The sequence below is a fragment of the Anolis sagrei genome, chromosome 12 (assembly GCF_037176765.1).
Source record: "Anolis sagrei isolate rAnoSag1 chromosome 12, rAnoSag1.mat, whole genome shotgun sequence".
In the NCBI taxonomy this organism is placed as follows: Eukaryota; Metazoa; Chordata; class Lepidosauria; order Squamata; family Dactyloidae; genus Anolis; species Anolis sagrei.
The window spans coordinates 8,129,692-8,142,891 of NC_090032.1; the positions used below are offsets into that span (position 1 = coordinate 8,129,692).

A 13,200-nucleotide genomic window follows, 5' to 3' on the forward strand; every position below is an offset into this window, starting at 1 on the left:
TAAAATTCAGACATAACAGAGGGGAAAGTCCAAATGTATCCAATCATGTGAGTTGGTGGCTGGGGAGCGATGCAAATTGCAGTCCAATTCATCTATAGTGCAACTAGATAGTGTTTTCTAATAGCACTAACTGGCCATGTGAAATACCTCTTCCGCCGTCTCGTCTTCCTCCTCCTCCTCTGGCTGGTACTCCTCATCTGAGGAGTCATCTTCCTCCAAGGGAATGTCCACAAACTGTGGGGGCTGCTGCAGGGACACAGAACAACCCAAATCAGGAAACAAAACCAAACAGCAAAGGCAAAATTGAAGGAATCAACAGATGAAAATACATTTTCTTTTCTTTCTAATATCAATTTTTATTAAATGAGACAAACATACAAAAAATAAAACAAATAAATATGCAGCGAAACAAATACATTGAATATACAAAGCAAGCATTTTTCTTAAACCCCCTCCACTAACAAAACTACTACCATATATACTCAAATATAAGCAAAGTTTTTCGCCAAAGTCAGCCTTAGGAGTAAAGCCTCTCTCGCTGTTATCTATATACCTTGAGGCTGGAATTATGCGCTGAATCAGACTCACTCAAACACAGAACCTAACAAGCTAAAGAAAAACTCCCTCACTCTTGGCACGACCATGACAGGACCTAACCAGATACTAACCTTCATTTCATTGGCCTTCTTGATAGGAGAGATATTCCAGGTAGGAATTACCTTTAAAAAAACCCCCAAAATCATTAGTTGTAAACATCTCCAGAAAAAAAACACAAACTTTATAATTGTTCCTGATTTCCATTTAATTATTTTATTTTATTTATTTATGATATTTCTATCCCGCCTTTCTCAAACTTGAAGGTGACTCAAGGCAGCTTACAAACTGGCAGCAATTCGGTGCAATAACAATCCACAATATACAATTAAAAAACATTAAAGCCATTAAAACATAACAGAACCAATGCCAATCTCATTGTCCAGTAGCATTATCTGAACCGTTCCATGTTGCAGTCTTATATAGTTTTGTGTTTGTGTATTGCACTGCATTTCCAAAGGCTTGTTCAAAAAGCCAAGTTTTTACTTTTTTTTTTTTGGAAGGTCAAGAGGGCGGAGGTGAATCTAATATCCCTAGGGAGGGAGTTCCACGGCCGAGGGGCCACCACTGAGAAGGCCCTGTTTCTCATCCCCGCCAGACGCGCCTGCAAAGAAGGAGGGATCGAGAGGAGGGTCTCCCCAGCCAATCTTAAGCTCCTAGATCAGCCTTTCTCAACCTGGGGTCAGGACCCTTGGGAGAGTCATGAGAGTCAGAGGGGTCGCCAAAGATCATAAAAACCAAAGTATTTTTTGTTGGTCATGGGGTTCTGTGTGGGAAGCTTGGCCCAATTCTATTTTGGTGGGGTTCGGAATGCTCTTTGATTGTAGGTGAACTATTAATCCCAGTAACTACAACTCCCAAATGTCAAGGTGTATTTTCCCCAAACTCCACTAGTGTTCACATTTGGGCATATTGAGTATTTGTGCCAAGTTTGGTCCTGATCCACCATTGAGTCCACAATGCTCTCTGGAAATAGGTGAACTACAACTCTAAAACTCAAGCTCAATACCCACTAAACCCTTCCAATTGGCCATGGGAGTTCTGCATGCCAAGTTAGGTTCAATTCCATCTTTGGTTGAGTTCACAATGCTCATTGATTGTAGGTGAACTATAAATCCCAGCAACTACAACTCCCAAATGACAAAATTGTGCCAAGTTTGGTCCTGATCCATCATTGAGTCCACAGTGCTCTCTGGATTTAGATGAACTACAATCCTCCCCAACCCCAACAGTATTCAAATTTAGGCATATCGGGTCTTTGTGCCAAATTTGGTCCAATGAATGAAAATACACCTGCATGTCAAGTATTTACATTACAATTCACAACAGTAGCAAAAGTACAGTTATGAAGTAGCAATGAAAATAATTTTATGGTTTGGGGTTACCACAACATGAGGAACTGTATTCATTTTTAATCTACATCTGGCCCTGCCATAATGTTTTTAAATCTTTTGTGTGTTACTGCTTATATGTTCAATAGTATTATTTGTATTGTTTTATTTCCTTGCTTGTTGTGGATTTATTGTTGCATTTGTATTTGACGGGCTTGGCCTCTTGTAAGCCGCCCCAAGTCCCTTCGGGGAGATGGTGGCAGGGTATAAATAAATAAATATTATTATTATCCTTTTCTAAAACAACACTTTATTTATATTCTGTTCTATCTCCTTGCGGGGACTCAGAGCGGATTATAACATACACAGATTGGCCAACCTTCAATGCCTTTAATACAGTAGAATAACAAATGACATACAAATGTAAAGGCTTCCCCTTTCATCTCTGGCTTTCTGGAGGCGATGCTCAACTCTGGCCATGAGGAGGTGCTCTTGTTCTATTTCCAGACCTAGGAGCCTGTTGTCCATATACATCTCCTGGTCATGTTACCGGTATGCGTTCATGGGTGCCTTTATTACTTCCCCCAAAGTGTTACCTATTGATTTACTTGCATCTGCATGTTTTTGAACTGCTAGGTTGGCAGGAGCTAGAGCTAATAATAATAATACTTTATTTATACCCCGCCACCATCTCCCCAACGGACTCGGAGCGGCTTACATGAGGCCAAGCCCAACAACACATCAAAAAAACAGGCAATAATAAAATAACAAGCAATAAACAATACAATTAACATGACTCACAAGTAGACAATAACACACAAGAATTTAAAAACCTATGGCTGGGCCAAATGTAATAGTTAAAACTTTAAAAATAAATGCTGGGCAAGAACAGAGGGTGTATATGTTTGGAGGGTTTTAAATCAAAAGTAAAGAGCAACCCAATGGGTAATTAAAGTGCTTCTCAGAGTATCTACAGGAGATTGTTTCCTTTATTCAGGGAAGACACACTGGAACAGCCACATTTTCAGGCTCCTTCTAAAGACTGCCAATGTGGGGGCTTGTCTGATATCCTTGGGGAGTGAGTTCCAGAGTTGAGGGGCAACCATGGATAGAGCTAACAGCGGGAGCTCAACCCAACCCACGGCTTTGAACCGCCAACCTTTAGGTCAGCATATTCAACGGTTTAAGCCCCTTTACTAAGTTTTGACCCACATAAAACATAAATATGAAGAAATTCTACCAAACTAACAAGGCCAAGGGGAAATATATATGCATGAACTCACCACTCCTTTTTCCACCACTTCCTTCAGTTTGGAGCGAGTCATTTTCGGCTCCTAAGAAAGAGAAAAATGAGGAATAGAGACTAATCAACTGATTCTTTTTCTTCTCAAGGGGCAAACTGGTTTCCAGTTTTCCTACAGCAGCCCCTGGTTCCATCCCAAAAGTATACAGAGGGAGAGACTTACAAACATGGGAATGTCTTCTGTCTCGCTGATTGCAGCCTTCATCATGGCCACAACGTGCTCATTTGTGATCACTTCCTGCAGGCCCAAACACAGAAAGAATGCTTTATTGCAACACAGAGAAACATCAGTCATCAACTTATGAGTGGGAGGTCTTGTTGGAAAGACAGGAGATGAAAAAGTGGGGTCCAAAGGGCCACATCAAAACTTGCACATTTCCGTCACTACCTCTGAGGATGCTTGCCATAGATGCAGGCGAAACGTCAGGAGAGAATGTCTCTAGAACATGGCCATATAGCCCGAAAAAACCTACAACTACAAAATACCTACAAAAACCCAAACTTTAAGCTGTTTGTGTGGCTACTGATTTCAGCTTTTCAGGATCACCCTTAGCTGTTTTTCACCTGCATTCCCATTCTCCAGCCCCTTGACTTACATGCAAGATGTTTCGTACATTGACAGCTGTCAAGTTGTGTTGCTTTGCCCCATCTTCCAAAGTCTTGTCCAGTGTGTCATCTAGTTTGAGATCGCAATCCAAGGGCCGTCCTTCATTTTCCTCAAGGATTTTTCCTTCCCGTTTTCGCTTTGTGGCTTTCCGCTTCTTCCTCTTTCCTCCTCCTTCTTCTTGCTCTTCTGGAAATGAGAAGTAAACATGCATCTTATTTATTTATTTACAGTATTTGTAAACCGCTTTTCTCACCCTGAGGGGGACTGTTATTGATGTTTTGTTTGATATACTTTGGGCTTGGCCTCATGTAAGCCGCACCGAGTCCCTTGGGGAGATGGTAGTGGGGTACAAATAAATTATTATTATTATTATTATTAAGCTGTTTACACATAAGTAATGGCAAAATTCAATGCCAGTAGAAATAATTATGGAGCATCGAGATCAGCTTATGAGGCATTTAGGGAGTCCTATGAGCATGCTATCACCAAGGCAAAGCGAGTATATTATGCTTCTTCGATAGCGTCTGCTAGCTTACGCCCGGCAAAATTGTTCAAGATAATTCGATCTCTAACGACGGTCCCTACTGTCCCAAAAAGTGGTGATCAGGCCCCTTCAGCCGAGGTTTTTCAGAGCTATTTTGCAGACAAGATCTCGCTACTTCGCCAGGACCTCCCCCGCCACAATTGATATAGTGAGAGAACTTGAGACTCCGTGGCCACTTGCTGGGCCCATCCTCGACCGGTTCATCCAGCTGGACACAGAGGCTGTCAATAGGCTCATAGCTGCAGCTAGACTGACCACTTGCTCCCTCGATCCATGTCCCTCTTGGTTGGTGAAATCCTGCTTGGAGGGATTACGTGACCCTCTGTTGAAGATCATACACAGCTCCCTTGAGCAAGGAGTTTTTCCAGAGGGTTTAAAAGAGGCGGTGGTCTCTCCTTTGCTGAAGAAACCAGATTTAGATCCCTCAGTTCCCTCCAGTTACCGCCCAGTTTCGAATCTCTCGTTCCTGGGCAAGGTGATTGAGAGGGCAGCAGCGGAACAGTTGCAGCAATTCCTAGACGACACAACCGGACTAGATCCCTTCCAGTCCGGCTTCTGTGCGGGGCACGGGACAGAGACTGTCCTGGTCTCCATCACGGATCACCTTCGATGCCAGCTTGACCAGGGCGGGTCAGCGCTGCTTGTGTTATTGGATCTCACAGCAGCATTTGACACAGTTGACCACCATCTTTTGACCCACCGCCTTGCTGTTGCTGGAGTCAGGGGACAGCTTTAAACTGGCTGTCCTCCTTTCTTCACAACCGTGGACAGCGAGTGGAGAGGGGAGGCCTGGTCTCTGAGAGGTCCCCTCTATCTTGTGGGGTTCCTCAGGGGGCCACTCTCTCCCCTCTGTTGTTTAACATCTATATGCGACCACTTGTTCAGCTGGTTCAAGGTTTTGGGCTGGAGTGTTATCAGTATGCCGATGACACTCAGCCGGTGCTGAAGATGGAAGGCCGACCGGACTGTACCCGATTGTTTCCATCAGTGCCTCGAGGCCGTGACTGGATGCCAGCAGGTTGAGGGTGAATCCAGCAAAGACGGAGATCCTATGGCTGGGTCGACCGGGCAGTGGGGACATCCAGCTGCCTACCCTGGATGGTGAGGCACTACGCCCGTCATCACTGGTAAAGAATCTGGGAGTCCTTCTGGACCCTCTACTGATGATGGAGGCCCAGGTCTGTGCCGTGAGCAGAACCGCCTTTTTCCATCTGCGGCAGGCTAGATGGCTGGCCCCCTTCCTGTCCAGGGACGACCTAGCTACGGTGATCCAGGCCACGGTCATCTCAAGACTGGACTACTATAATGCCCTCTACATTGGCCTTCCTCTGTCGGTGATCCGGAAGCTCAAGTTGGTACAAAATGCAGCTGCTCGGCTTCTTGCGGGAATTCCGATGAGATGCCACATAACACCAATCTTATTACAGCTGCACTGGTTACCAATTGAGCCCCGGATCACTTTCAAAGTGATGGTACTCACCTTTAAGGCTTTGCATGGTCTGGGGCCGATGTATCTGAGGGACCGCCTCACCCCCTACCAACCCTAGAGATCCCTCCGTTCTGAGGACCAAGATCTATTGGAAGTCCCCAGTGTCAAGACCTTGCATCTAACAGCAACCAGACGCAGAGCCTTCACAGCAGTGGCACCATCACTCTGGAATACTCTGCCACCTGAAGTCCGTGCCTTGCGGGACTTATCAGCTTTCCGCAGGGCATGTAAGACATACCTGTTTCGACAGGCTTTTAATGTTTGATATTGCTGTTTTTAAATTGTTTTAAATTGCTTTTAAATTTTGTTAGATTTTAGCCATTCTTGTAAGCCTCTCTGAGCCCCAGGGGAATAGAGGCATATAAGTTCGAATAATAAATAAATAAATAAAAGTTCAAATAATAAATAAGTAAATAAGTAAATAAATACACTACAATTAAACATAAGTCAAGTTAAAATAGTACATCCACAAGCAATAAAGCAATCATTAAAACAATAAAACAGTCTTGTCCGTCGAATCGCCGTTCCAGTCATTGTCTTTCTGAAATGCTGCAGACATTTACTTCTACTGTCCCAAAACCATGATTTTAATTTTTTTCTAAAACCAAGGAGGGAGGGAGGGGATCTTACCTCATTTGGGAGTGTGTTCCATAGGCGAGGGGCCACAGCCGAGAAGTCCCTGTCTCTTGTCCCCATCAGACGCATCTGTGCTATTGATGGGAGCGAGAGCAGGGCCTCCCTGGATGATCTTAGATTACGAGGTGGGATGTAGGAGTGGTTGCGTTCAGACAAGTAAACTGGGCCAGAACAGTGCCATGATTTAATCCCTGATTTAATTCTGTTGTACCCAGCTTCAAACAGTTGTTGTTATTAGTATTATTATGGTGTGTCATTATTATTATTATTATTATTATTATTATCTTTATTTATACCCCACAAAATCTCCCGAAGGACTCGATGCGGCTTACAAAGGCCGAGGCCGCCAACAACAACAACATACAATACACAGGAAAACTCATAAGCAAATAATAAAACATCAAGCAAAACAATAGAACAGTAAAACAATGACACCGTGACGCAATTAAAAACCTAGGGGCCGGGCCAAATGTAATGGACAAAAATTAAAAGTGCTGAACCTGACAGGTAATATATAGAGGTATTTCGTGGTAGGTGCAATGTGCAGATAATCCTGAATCTCTAACAAAGTGCGTTTGGGACTTGAAGCCAGGAGTTTCCTATTCTGGGAAGGCACACTAGAACAGCCAGGTTTTCAGGCTCTTCCTAAAGACAGCCAACGTTGGGGCCTGTCTGATGTCCTTAGGGAGAGAGTTCCAGAGTTGTGGGGCCACTACAGAGAAGGCCCTGTCCCTCGTCCCCACCAAACTCGCCTGAGACGCAGGTAGGATCGTGAGCAGGGCCTCTCCAATGATCAGAGTAGAATGAAGGAGAGAAGCTGGGCCCTTAGAAGGAAGGAACCAGATAAAGTAATGTAAATGGTTCACAGAGTTGCTCTGCCGTTCTCTAAATGTTGCTCCAAGGCAACAAGTTCATAGCGTTCCCAGTCTGAAAATACAGCACATGTCAGAGGTGATCCTAAAGTGACGTTGGAGGTGCACCTTCCCAAGACTCACCCAGAGGGATGATGAGTCCCATCTCCTCAGCCTCCTCCTTGACCTCTTGGAGCGGCTCCACACTATGCACAGACTTCAGGCCTTTCCCATCCAGAGAATGGTCTCCCATCTCTCCTATCTCCATCTTCGGCAAAAGGCTGACAGCTGGAAGAAAAAGCATGGGAAAACACAGAAAATCAGACAAGAACCTGAAGAAAGCTCTGAGCAGAAGCCTAATCTTGAACTTCTGGAGACCTAATAATAATAATAATAATAATAATAATAATAACAACAACAATAATCTATATAAATAAAAATGTAATGTTCGTTTATTAATGGAACTCAAAAATCACTGGGGGAATTGACACCAAATTTGGACACAAGACACCTAACAACCCAATCTATGTCCTTCACTCAAAAAATTGCTTTTGTCATTTGGGAGTTGTACTTGCTGAGATTTATAGTTCACCTACAATCAAAGAGCATTCTGAACTCCACCAACGATAGAATTGAACCAAACTTGGCACACAAAACTCCCACTACCAACAGAAAATACTGGAAGGGTTTGGTGGGCATTGACCTTGAGTTTGGGAGTTGTAGTTCACCTACATACAGAGAGCACTGTGGACTCAAACAATTATGGATCTGGACCAAACTTGGCACAAGCACTCAATTCGCCCCAATATGAACACAGATGGAGTTTGGGGAAAATAGACCTTGACATCTGGGAGTTGTAGTTACTGGGATTTATAGTTCACCTACAATCAAAGAGCTTTCTGAACTCCACCAACAATGGAATTGAACCAAATTTGGCACACAGAACTCCCACGACCAACAGAAAATACTGGAAAGGTTTGGTGGGCATTGACCTTGAGTTTGGGAGTTGTAGTTCACCTACATCCAGAGAACACTGTGGACTCAAAAAATGATGGATCTGGACCAAACTTGGCACAAGCTCTCAATTCACCCAAATATGAACACAGATGGGAGTTGTAGTCACAGTTCACCCACAATCAAAGAGCAATCTGATCCCCATGAACAACAGAATTGGGGCAAACTTCCCACACAGAACCCCCATGACCATCAGAAAATCCAACTTCTTTTATCAGGGCAAGAAAACATAATCAAAATCCTCCTGACAAAGAGCCATCCAGCCATAGATAGATATAGATAGATAGATATGATTCACACACACACACGGATAGAGTATCACAGATTTGAAAGGGACCCCTAAAGAAGGACAATTATATGTTGCATGTTCCAGAGTAGGCAAACCAGACAATCTCGACATCAACACTGACAAAGAAACAGCAAGAAATACTGTTCACCCACAAGCATAAAGAAATTAAATATATTAGAAACCAACACTTTTTCATTACTTTATTTTCCAGATCACCAGACTGGGCCACAGCAATGTGTGGCAAGGATGGCTAGTCAAATAATAATAATAATAATAATAATAATAATAATAATAATAATAATTTCATTACCCACCTTCTCCCTGTGGCTTGGGGTACAACATCATTAAAACAAGAGATAAGACACTGTTTAAACACACACAAAACAGGTTAAAATCCATTGATGAAAAGCAGATAAAAATTCACAACTTAAAATTGACTGGAAGAGATGCGTCTTTAATTGCCAGCATGTCATTCCGAAGTCAAGATAATGGATAAGACAACAAAGAACTTTGCAAACCTGACTTTTCCTCCAAAATAACCTTTCTCATCCCATCCTATGTAGACATATCACAAAAGAAAGAAGGAAAGGAAGCAAAGGAAGAAGGAATCCAGTGATTTTAGATTCATGTGAGCAATCATATATATCAGTGTGAGAATTAATTATGAAATACAAATACTGCTAAATATACCTTCAGAGCTCGGTATTTCCTCTTTATTATCCCCAGGAAGCTCTATTGACGAAGATGCTTTTCTGTCCTGATGGCCTTCTGCTTGTTGCTCACAGACATCTGACTGCATCTTTTCACTTCCCGGTGAAACCTCGGCCATTTCTGGCCCGCTTTCCTGATCCATCTCTCCAAATGGGATCACAACAATCTTGACAACTTCATCGCCAGCAATGCCTGAGAAAGACAAGCCCCTGCAGTTATTACCTTGTTTCCCCAAATATAAGACCTAACCAGAAATAAGCCCTAGCATAATTTTAATATAAGCCCCTTTAGGTCCCATTTAGGGAGAAAAATGGGATATAATTAAAGATATTATTATTATTACCCCCAAAATGTCAGCCAGTCAGGAGCATTTAGTATGTTCATTGCAACACACGCTGAATGATTACATTGATAATCCGTATAAATAAAAATGTAATGTTCGTTTGTGGGATTAACATAACTCAAAAACCACTAGACAAATTGCCGCCAAGTTAGGCCACAAGGAGTGACCATCACTAAAAAAAATGATTTTGTCATTTGGGAGTTGTAGTTGCTGAGATTTATAGTTCACCTACAATCAAAGAGCATTCTGAACCCCACCAACGATGGAATTGAACCAAACATGACACACAGGACTCCCATGATCAACAGAAAACACTAGAAGGGATTGGTGGGTATTGACCTTGGGATTGGGAGTTGTAGTTCACCTACATCCAGAGAGCACTGTGGACTCAATGATGGATCTGGACCAAACTTGGCACAAGTTCTCACTTCGCCCGAATATGAACACAGCTGGAGTTTGGAGAAATAGACCTTGACATTTGGGAGTTGTAGTTACTGGGATTTATAGTTCACCTACAAAGAGCATGCTGAATCCCACCAACGACAGAATTGGGGCAAACTTCCCACACAGAATCCCCATACTTAAGGCCACCCAGTCCAACTTCCTCCACCAGGGCAAGAAAACGTAATCAAAGCCCTCCTGACAAAGAGCCATCCAGGTGATGTACTTCTCAGCCCTTAGGCGATTCAGAGCGGTTTACAACAGTTTCGGTATACACAATACAAAATCATTAGGCATTTAAAAGCAATAGCATCACAAATCATTAAACATCAATATCAATCCATTAGTACATCAATATAACGAATCCATCAGGTCTCATCAATGAAATCAGAATCCAAACTCGTTATCCATTATTCCGTGTTCCGATAGTCAGTCAATCAATCACACTGCTTAGTCGAATGCCTGTTCAAACAGCCAGGTCTTTACTTTCCTCCGGAATGCTAGCAAGGAGGGGGTCGATGTAATATCTGCAGGAAGGGCGTTCCACAGCCGAGGGGCCACCACTGAGAAGGCCCTGTCTCTCGTCCCCGCCAGGCGTGCTTGTGAAGCCGGTGGGATTGAGAGCAGGGCCTCCCCAGACAATCTTAATTCATCCAGTGAGTTCTGTCAATCCCACAAACGAACATTACATTTTTATTTATATAGATTTTTACCATTACTACAATTAGAAGAGACAATTACTATTTTTATTATAATTGTACCATTATTATTATAATATAATATAATAATTATATAATATTATTATTAATAATAATAATATTATATTATAATGGTATAATTATAATAAAATATATTTATTATATAATAATAATAATAATAATAATAATGGTATAATTATAATATAATATAGTCATATTATATTATAATAATAATGGAATAATTATAATATAATATAGTTATATTATAATAAGAATTGTATAACTATAATATAATATAATTATTATATTATATTATTATAATAATGGTATAATTATAATAAAATATAATTATTATATTATATTATAATTATACCATTATTATTATTATTATCGAGTTGGGGTCCCTCGAGTCCAACCCCCTTCTGCCAGGAAGGAAGGCACAATCAAAGCCCTCCCAACAGAGAGCCACTCAGCCTCTGCTTCAAAACCTCCAGAGAGGGCGGCCTATCCATGTCTTGAACCCGCAGCCTTTCCCTCGCTTTCCTTTCGCGGCCCACAAGCTCACCTCGCTCTCTTCCCCGGCTTCCTCACACCAAAGCCGCTCTCCTCAGCCATTTTTCAATCCGGAGCCTTCGCTCCGACAGTCCGGAAGCGGAAACTACGGCAAGCGGAGCGGGCCTGGCGGGCTTGGAAGCGCGTCCGGAAGGGTTGACGCCAGCGCCGCCCTGTTGCTTTTGGGCAAGGGTCGCCATTTTTGTGACTGGCACCAGAGGCATTCTCAAGGCCTGCTCTTCAAAGCTCTGAACTGAGACCTACTTTTTGGTCAATGGGGTTTTGAAAAACGTAGTTTTTATTAAATTGTGCACTTAAATCCAACAAATTGAGAATGACAACACAAATACAAATAAAGGGAAACAAGACCAACAACCACAAAAAGCAGTTTTCCCTTTTCTTTCTTTCCTTTCTCTTCCCTTGTTTCTCTTTATTTCTTCCCTTCCCCTCATACCTTTTATTCTTTCCTCATTCTTCCCTTTGTTGTTGTTCATTCGTTCAGTTGCTTCCGACTCTTCGTGACCTCATGGACCAGCCCACGCCAGAGCTCCCTGTCAACCGTCACCACCCCCAGCTCCTTCAAAGTCAATCACTTCGAGGATCCCATCCATCCACTTTGCCCTTGGTTGGCCCCTCTTCCTTTTTCCTTCCATTTTCCCCAGCATCATTGTCTTCTCTAGGTGACCTCGTGGACCAGCCCACGCCAGAGCTCCTTGTCGGCCGTCACCACCCCCAGCTCCTTCAAGGCCAATCCAGTCACTTCAAGAACACCATCCATCCTTTTCCTTCCATTTTCCCCAGCATCATTGTTTTCTCTAGGTGACCTCGTGGACCAGCCCACGCCAGAACTCCCTGTCGGCCCTCACCACCCCCAGCTCGTTCAAAGTCAATCCAGTCACTTTGAGAATGCCATCCATCCACCTTGCCCTTGGTCGGCCCCTCTTCCTTTTTCCTTCCTTTCCCCCCAGCAACATTGTCTTCTCTAGGTGACCTCATGGGCCAGCCCACGCCAGAGCTCCCTGTCGGCCATCACCACCCCCAGCTCCTTCAAGGTCAATCCAGTCACTTCAAGGATGCCATCCATCCACTTTGCCCTTGGTCGGCCCCTCTTCCTTTTTCCTTCCTTTCCCCCAGCATCATTGTCTTCTCTAGGTGACCTCGTGGACCAGCCCACACCACAGCTCCTTGTTGGCCGTCACCACCCCCAGTTCCTTCTAGGTCAATCCAGTCACTTCGAGGATGCCATCTATCCACATTGCCCTTGGTCGGCCCCTCTTCCTTTTTGCTTCCATTTCCCCCAGCATCATTGTCTTCTCTGGGTGACCTCATGGACCAGCCCATGCCAGAGCTCCCTGTCGGCCGTCACCATCCCCAGCTCCTTCAAGGTCAATCCAGTCACTTCGAGGATGCCATCCATCCACCTTGCCCTTGGTCGGCCCCTCTTCCTTTTTCCTTCCATTTCCCCCAGCATCATTGTTTTCTCTAGGTGACCTCATGGACCAGCCCACGCCAGGTCGCCTTGTCGGCCCTCACCACCCCCAGCTCGTTCAAAGTCAATCCAGTCACTTCAAGGATGCCATCCATCCACCTTGCCCTTGGTTGGCCCCTCTTCCTTTTTGCTTCCATTTTCCCCAGCATCATTGTCTTCTCTAGGTGACCTCATGGACCAGCCCATGCCAGAGCTCCCTGTCAGCCGTCACCACCCCCAGCTCCTTCAAGGTCAATCCAGTAACTTCAAGATTGCCATCCATCCACCTTGCCCTGTGTCGGCCCCTCTTCCATTTTCCTTCCATTTTC

The 13,200-nt window shown here is 43.7% G+C and overlaps 1 protein-coding gene across 1 annotated transcript in view; it reads right to left on the reverse strand.

Annotated features, from left to right (window-relative positions):
• Positions 1-11,523, reverse strand: part of GON4L (gon-4 like) — a 53,607-nt gene extending 42,084 nt beyond the window's left edge. Inside the window, exons 1-8 of the mRNA XM_060758158.2 lie at positions 11,417-11,523; positions 9,349-9,561; positions 7,500-7,643; positions 3,825-4,021; positions 3,392-3,466; positions 3,209-3,259; positions 669-719; positions 148-246 (exon numbers count right to left, since the gene is read on the reverse strand). Of these exons, the coding sequence (XP_060614141.2) occupies positions 148-246; positions 669-719; positions 3,209-3,259; positions 3,392-3,466; positions 3,825-4,021; positions 7,500-7,643; positions 9,349-9,511 (780 nt within the window). The 5' untranslated portion in view covers positions 9,512-9,561; positions 11,417-11,523. The remainder of the gene's footprint in view (positions 1-147; positions 247-668; positions 720-3,208; positions 3,260-3,391; positions 3,467-3,824; positions 4,022-7,499; positions 7,644-9,348; positions 9,562-11,416) is intronic.
• Between the last annotated feature and the right edge of the window lie 1,677 nt (positions 11,524-13,200).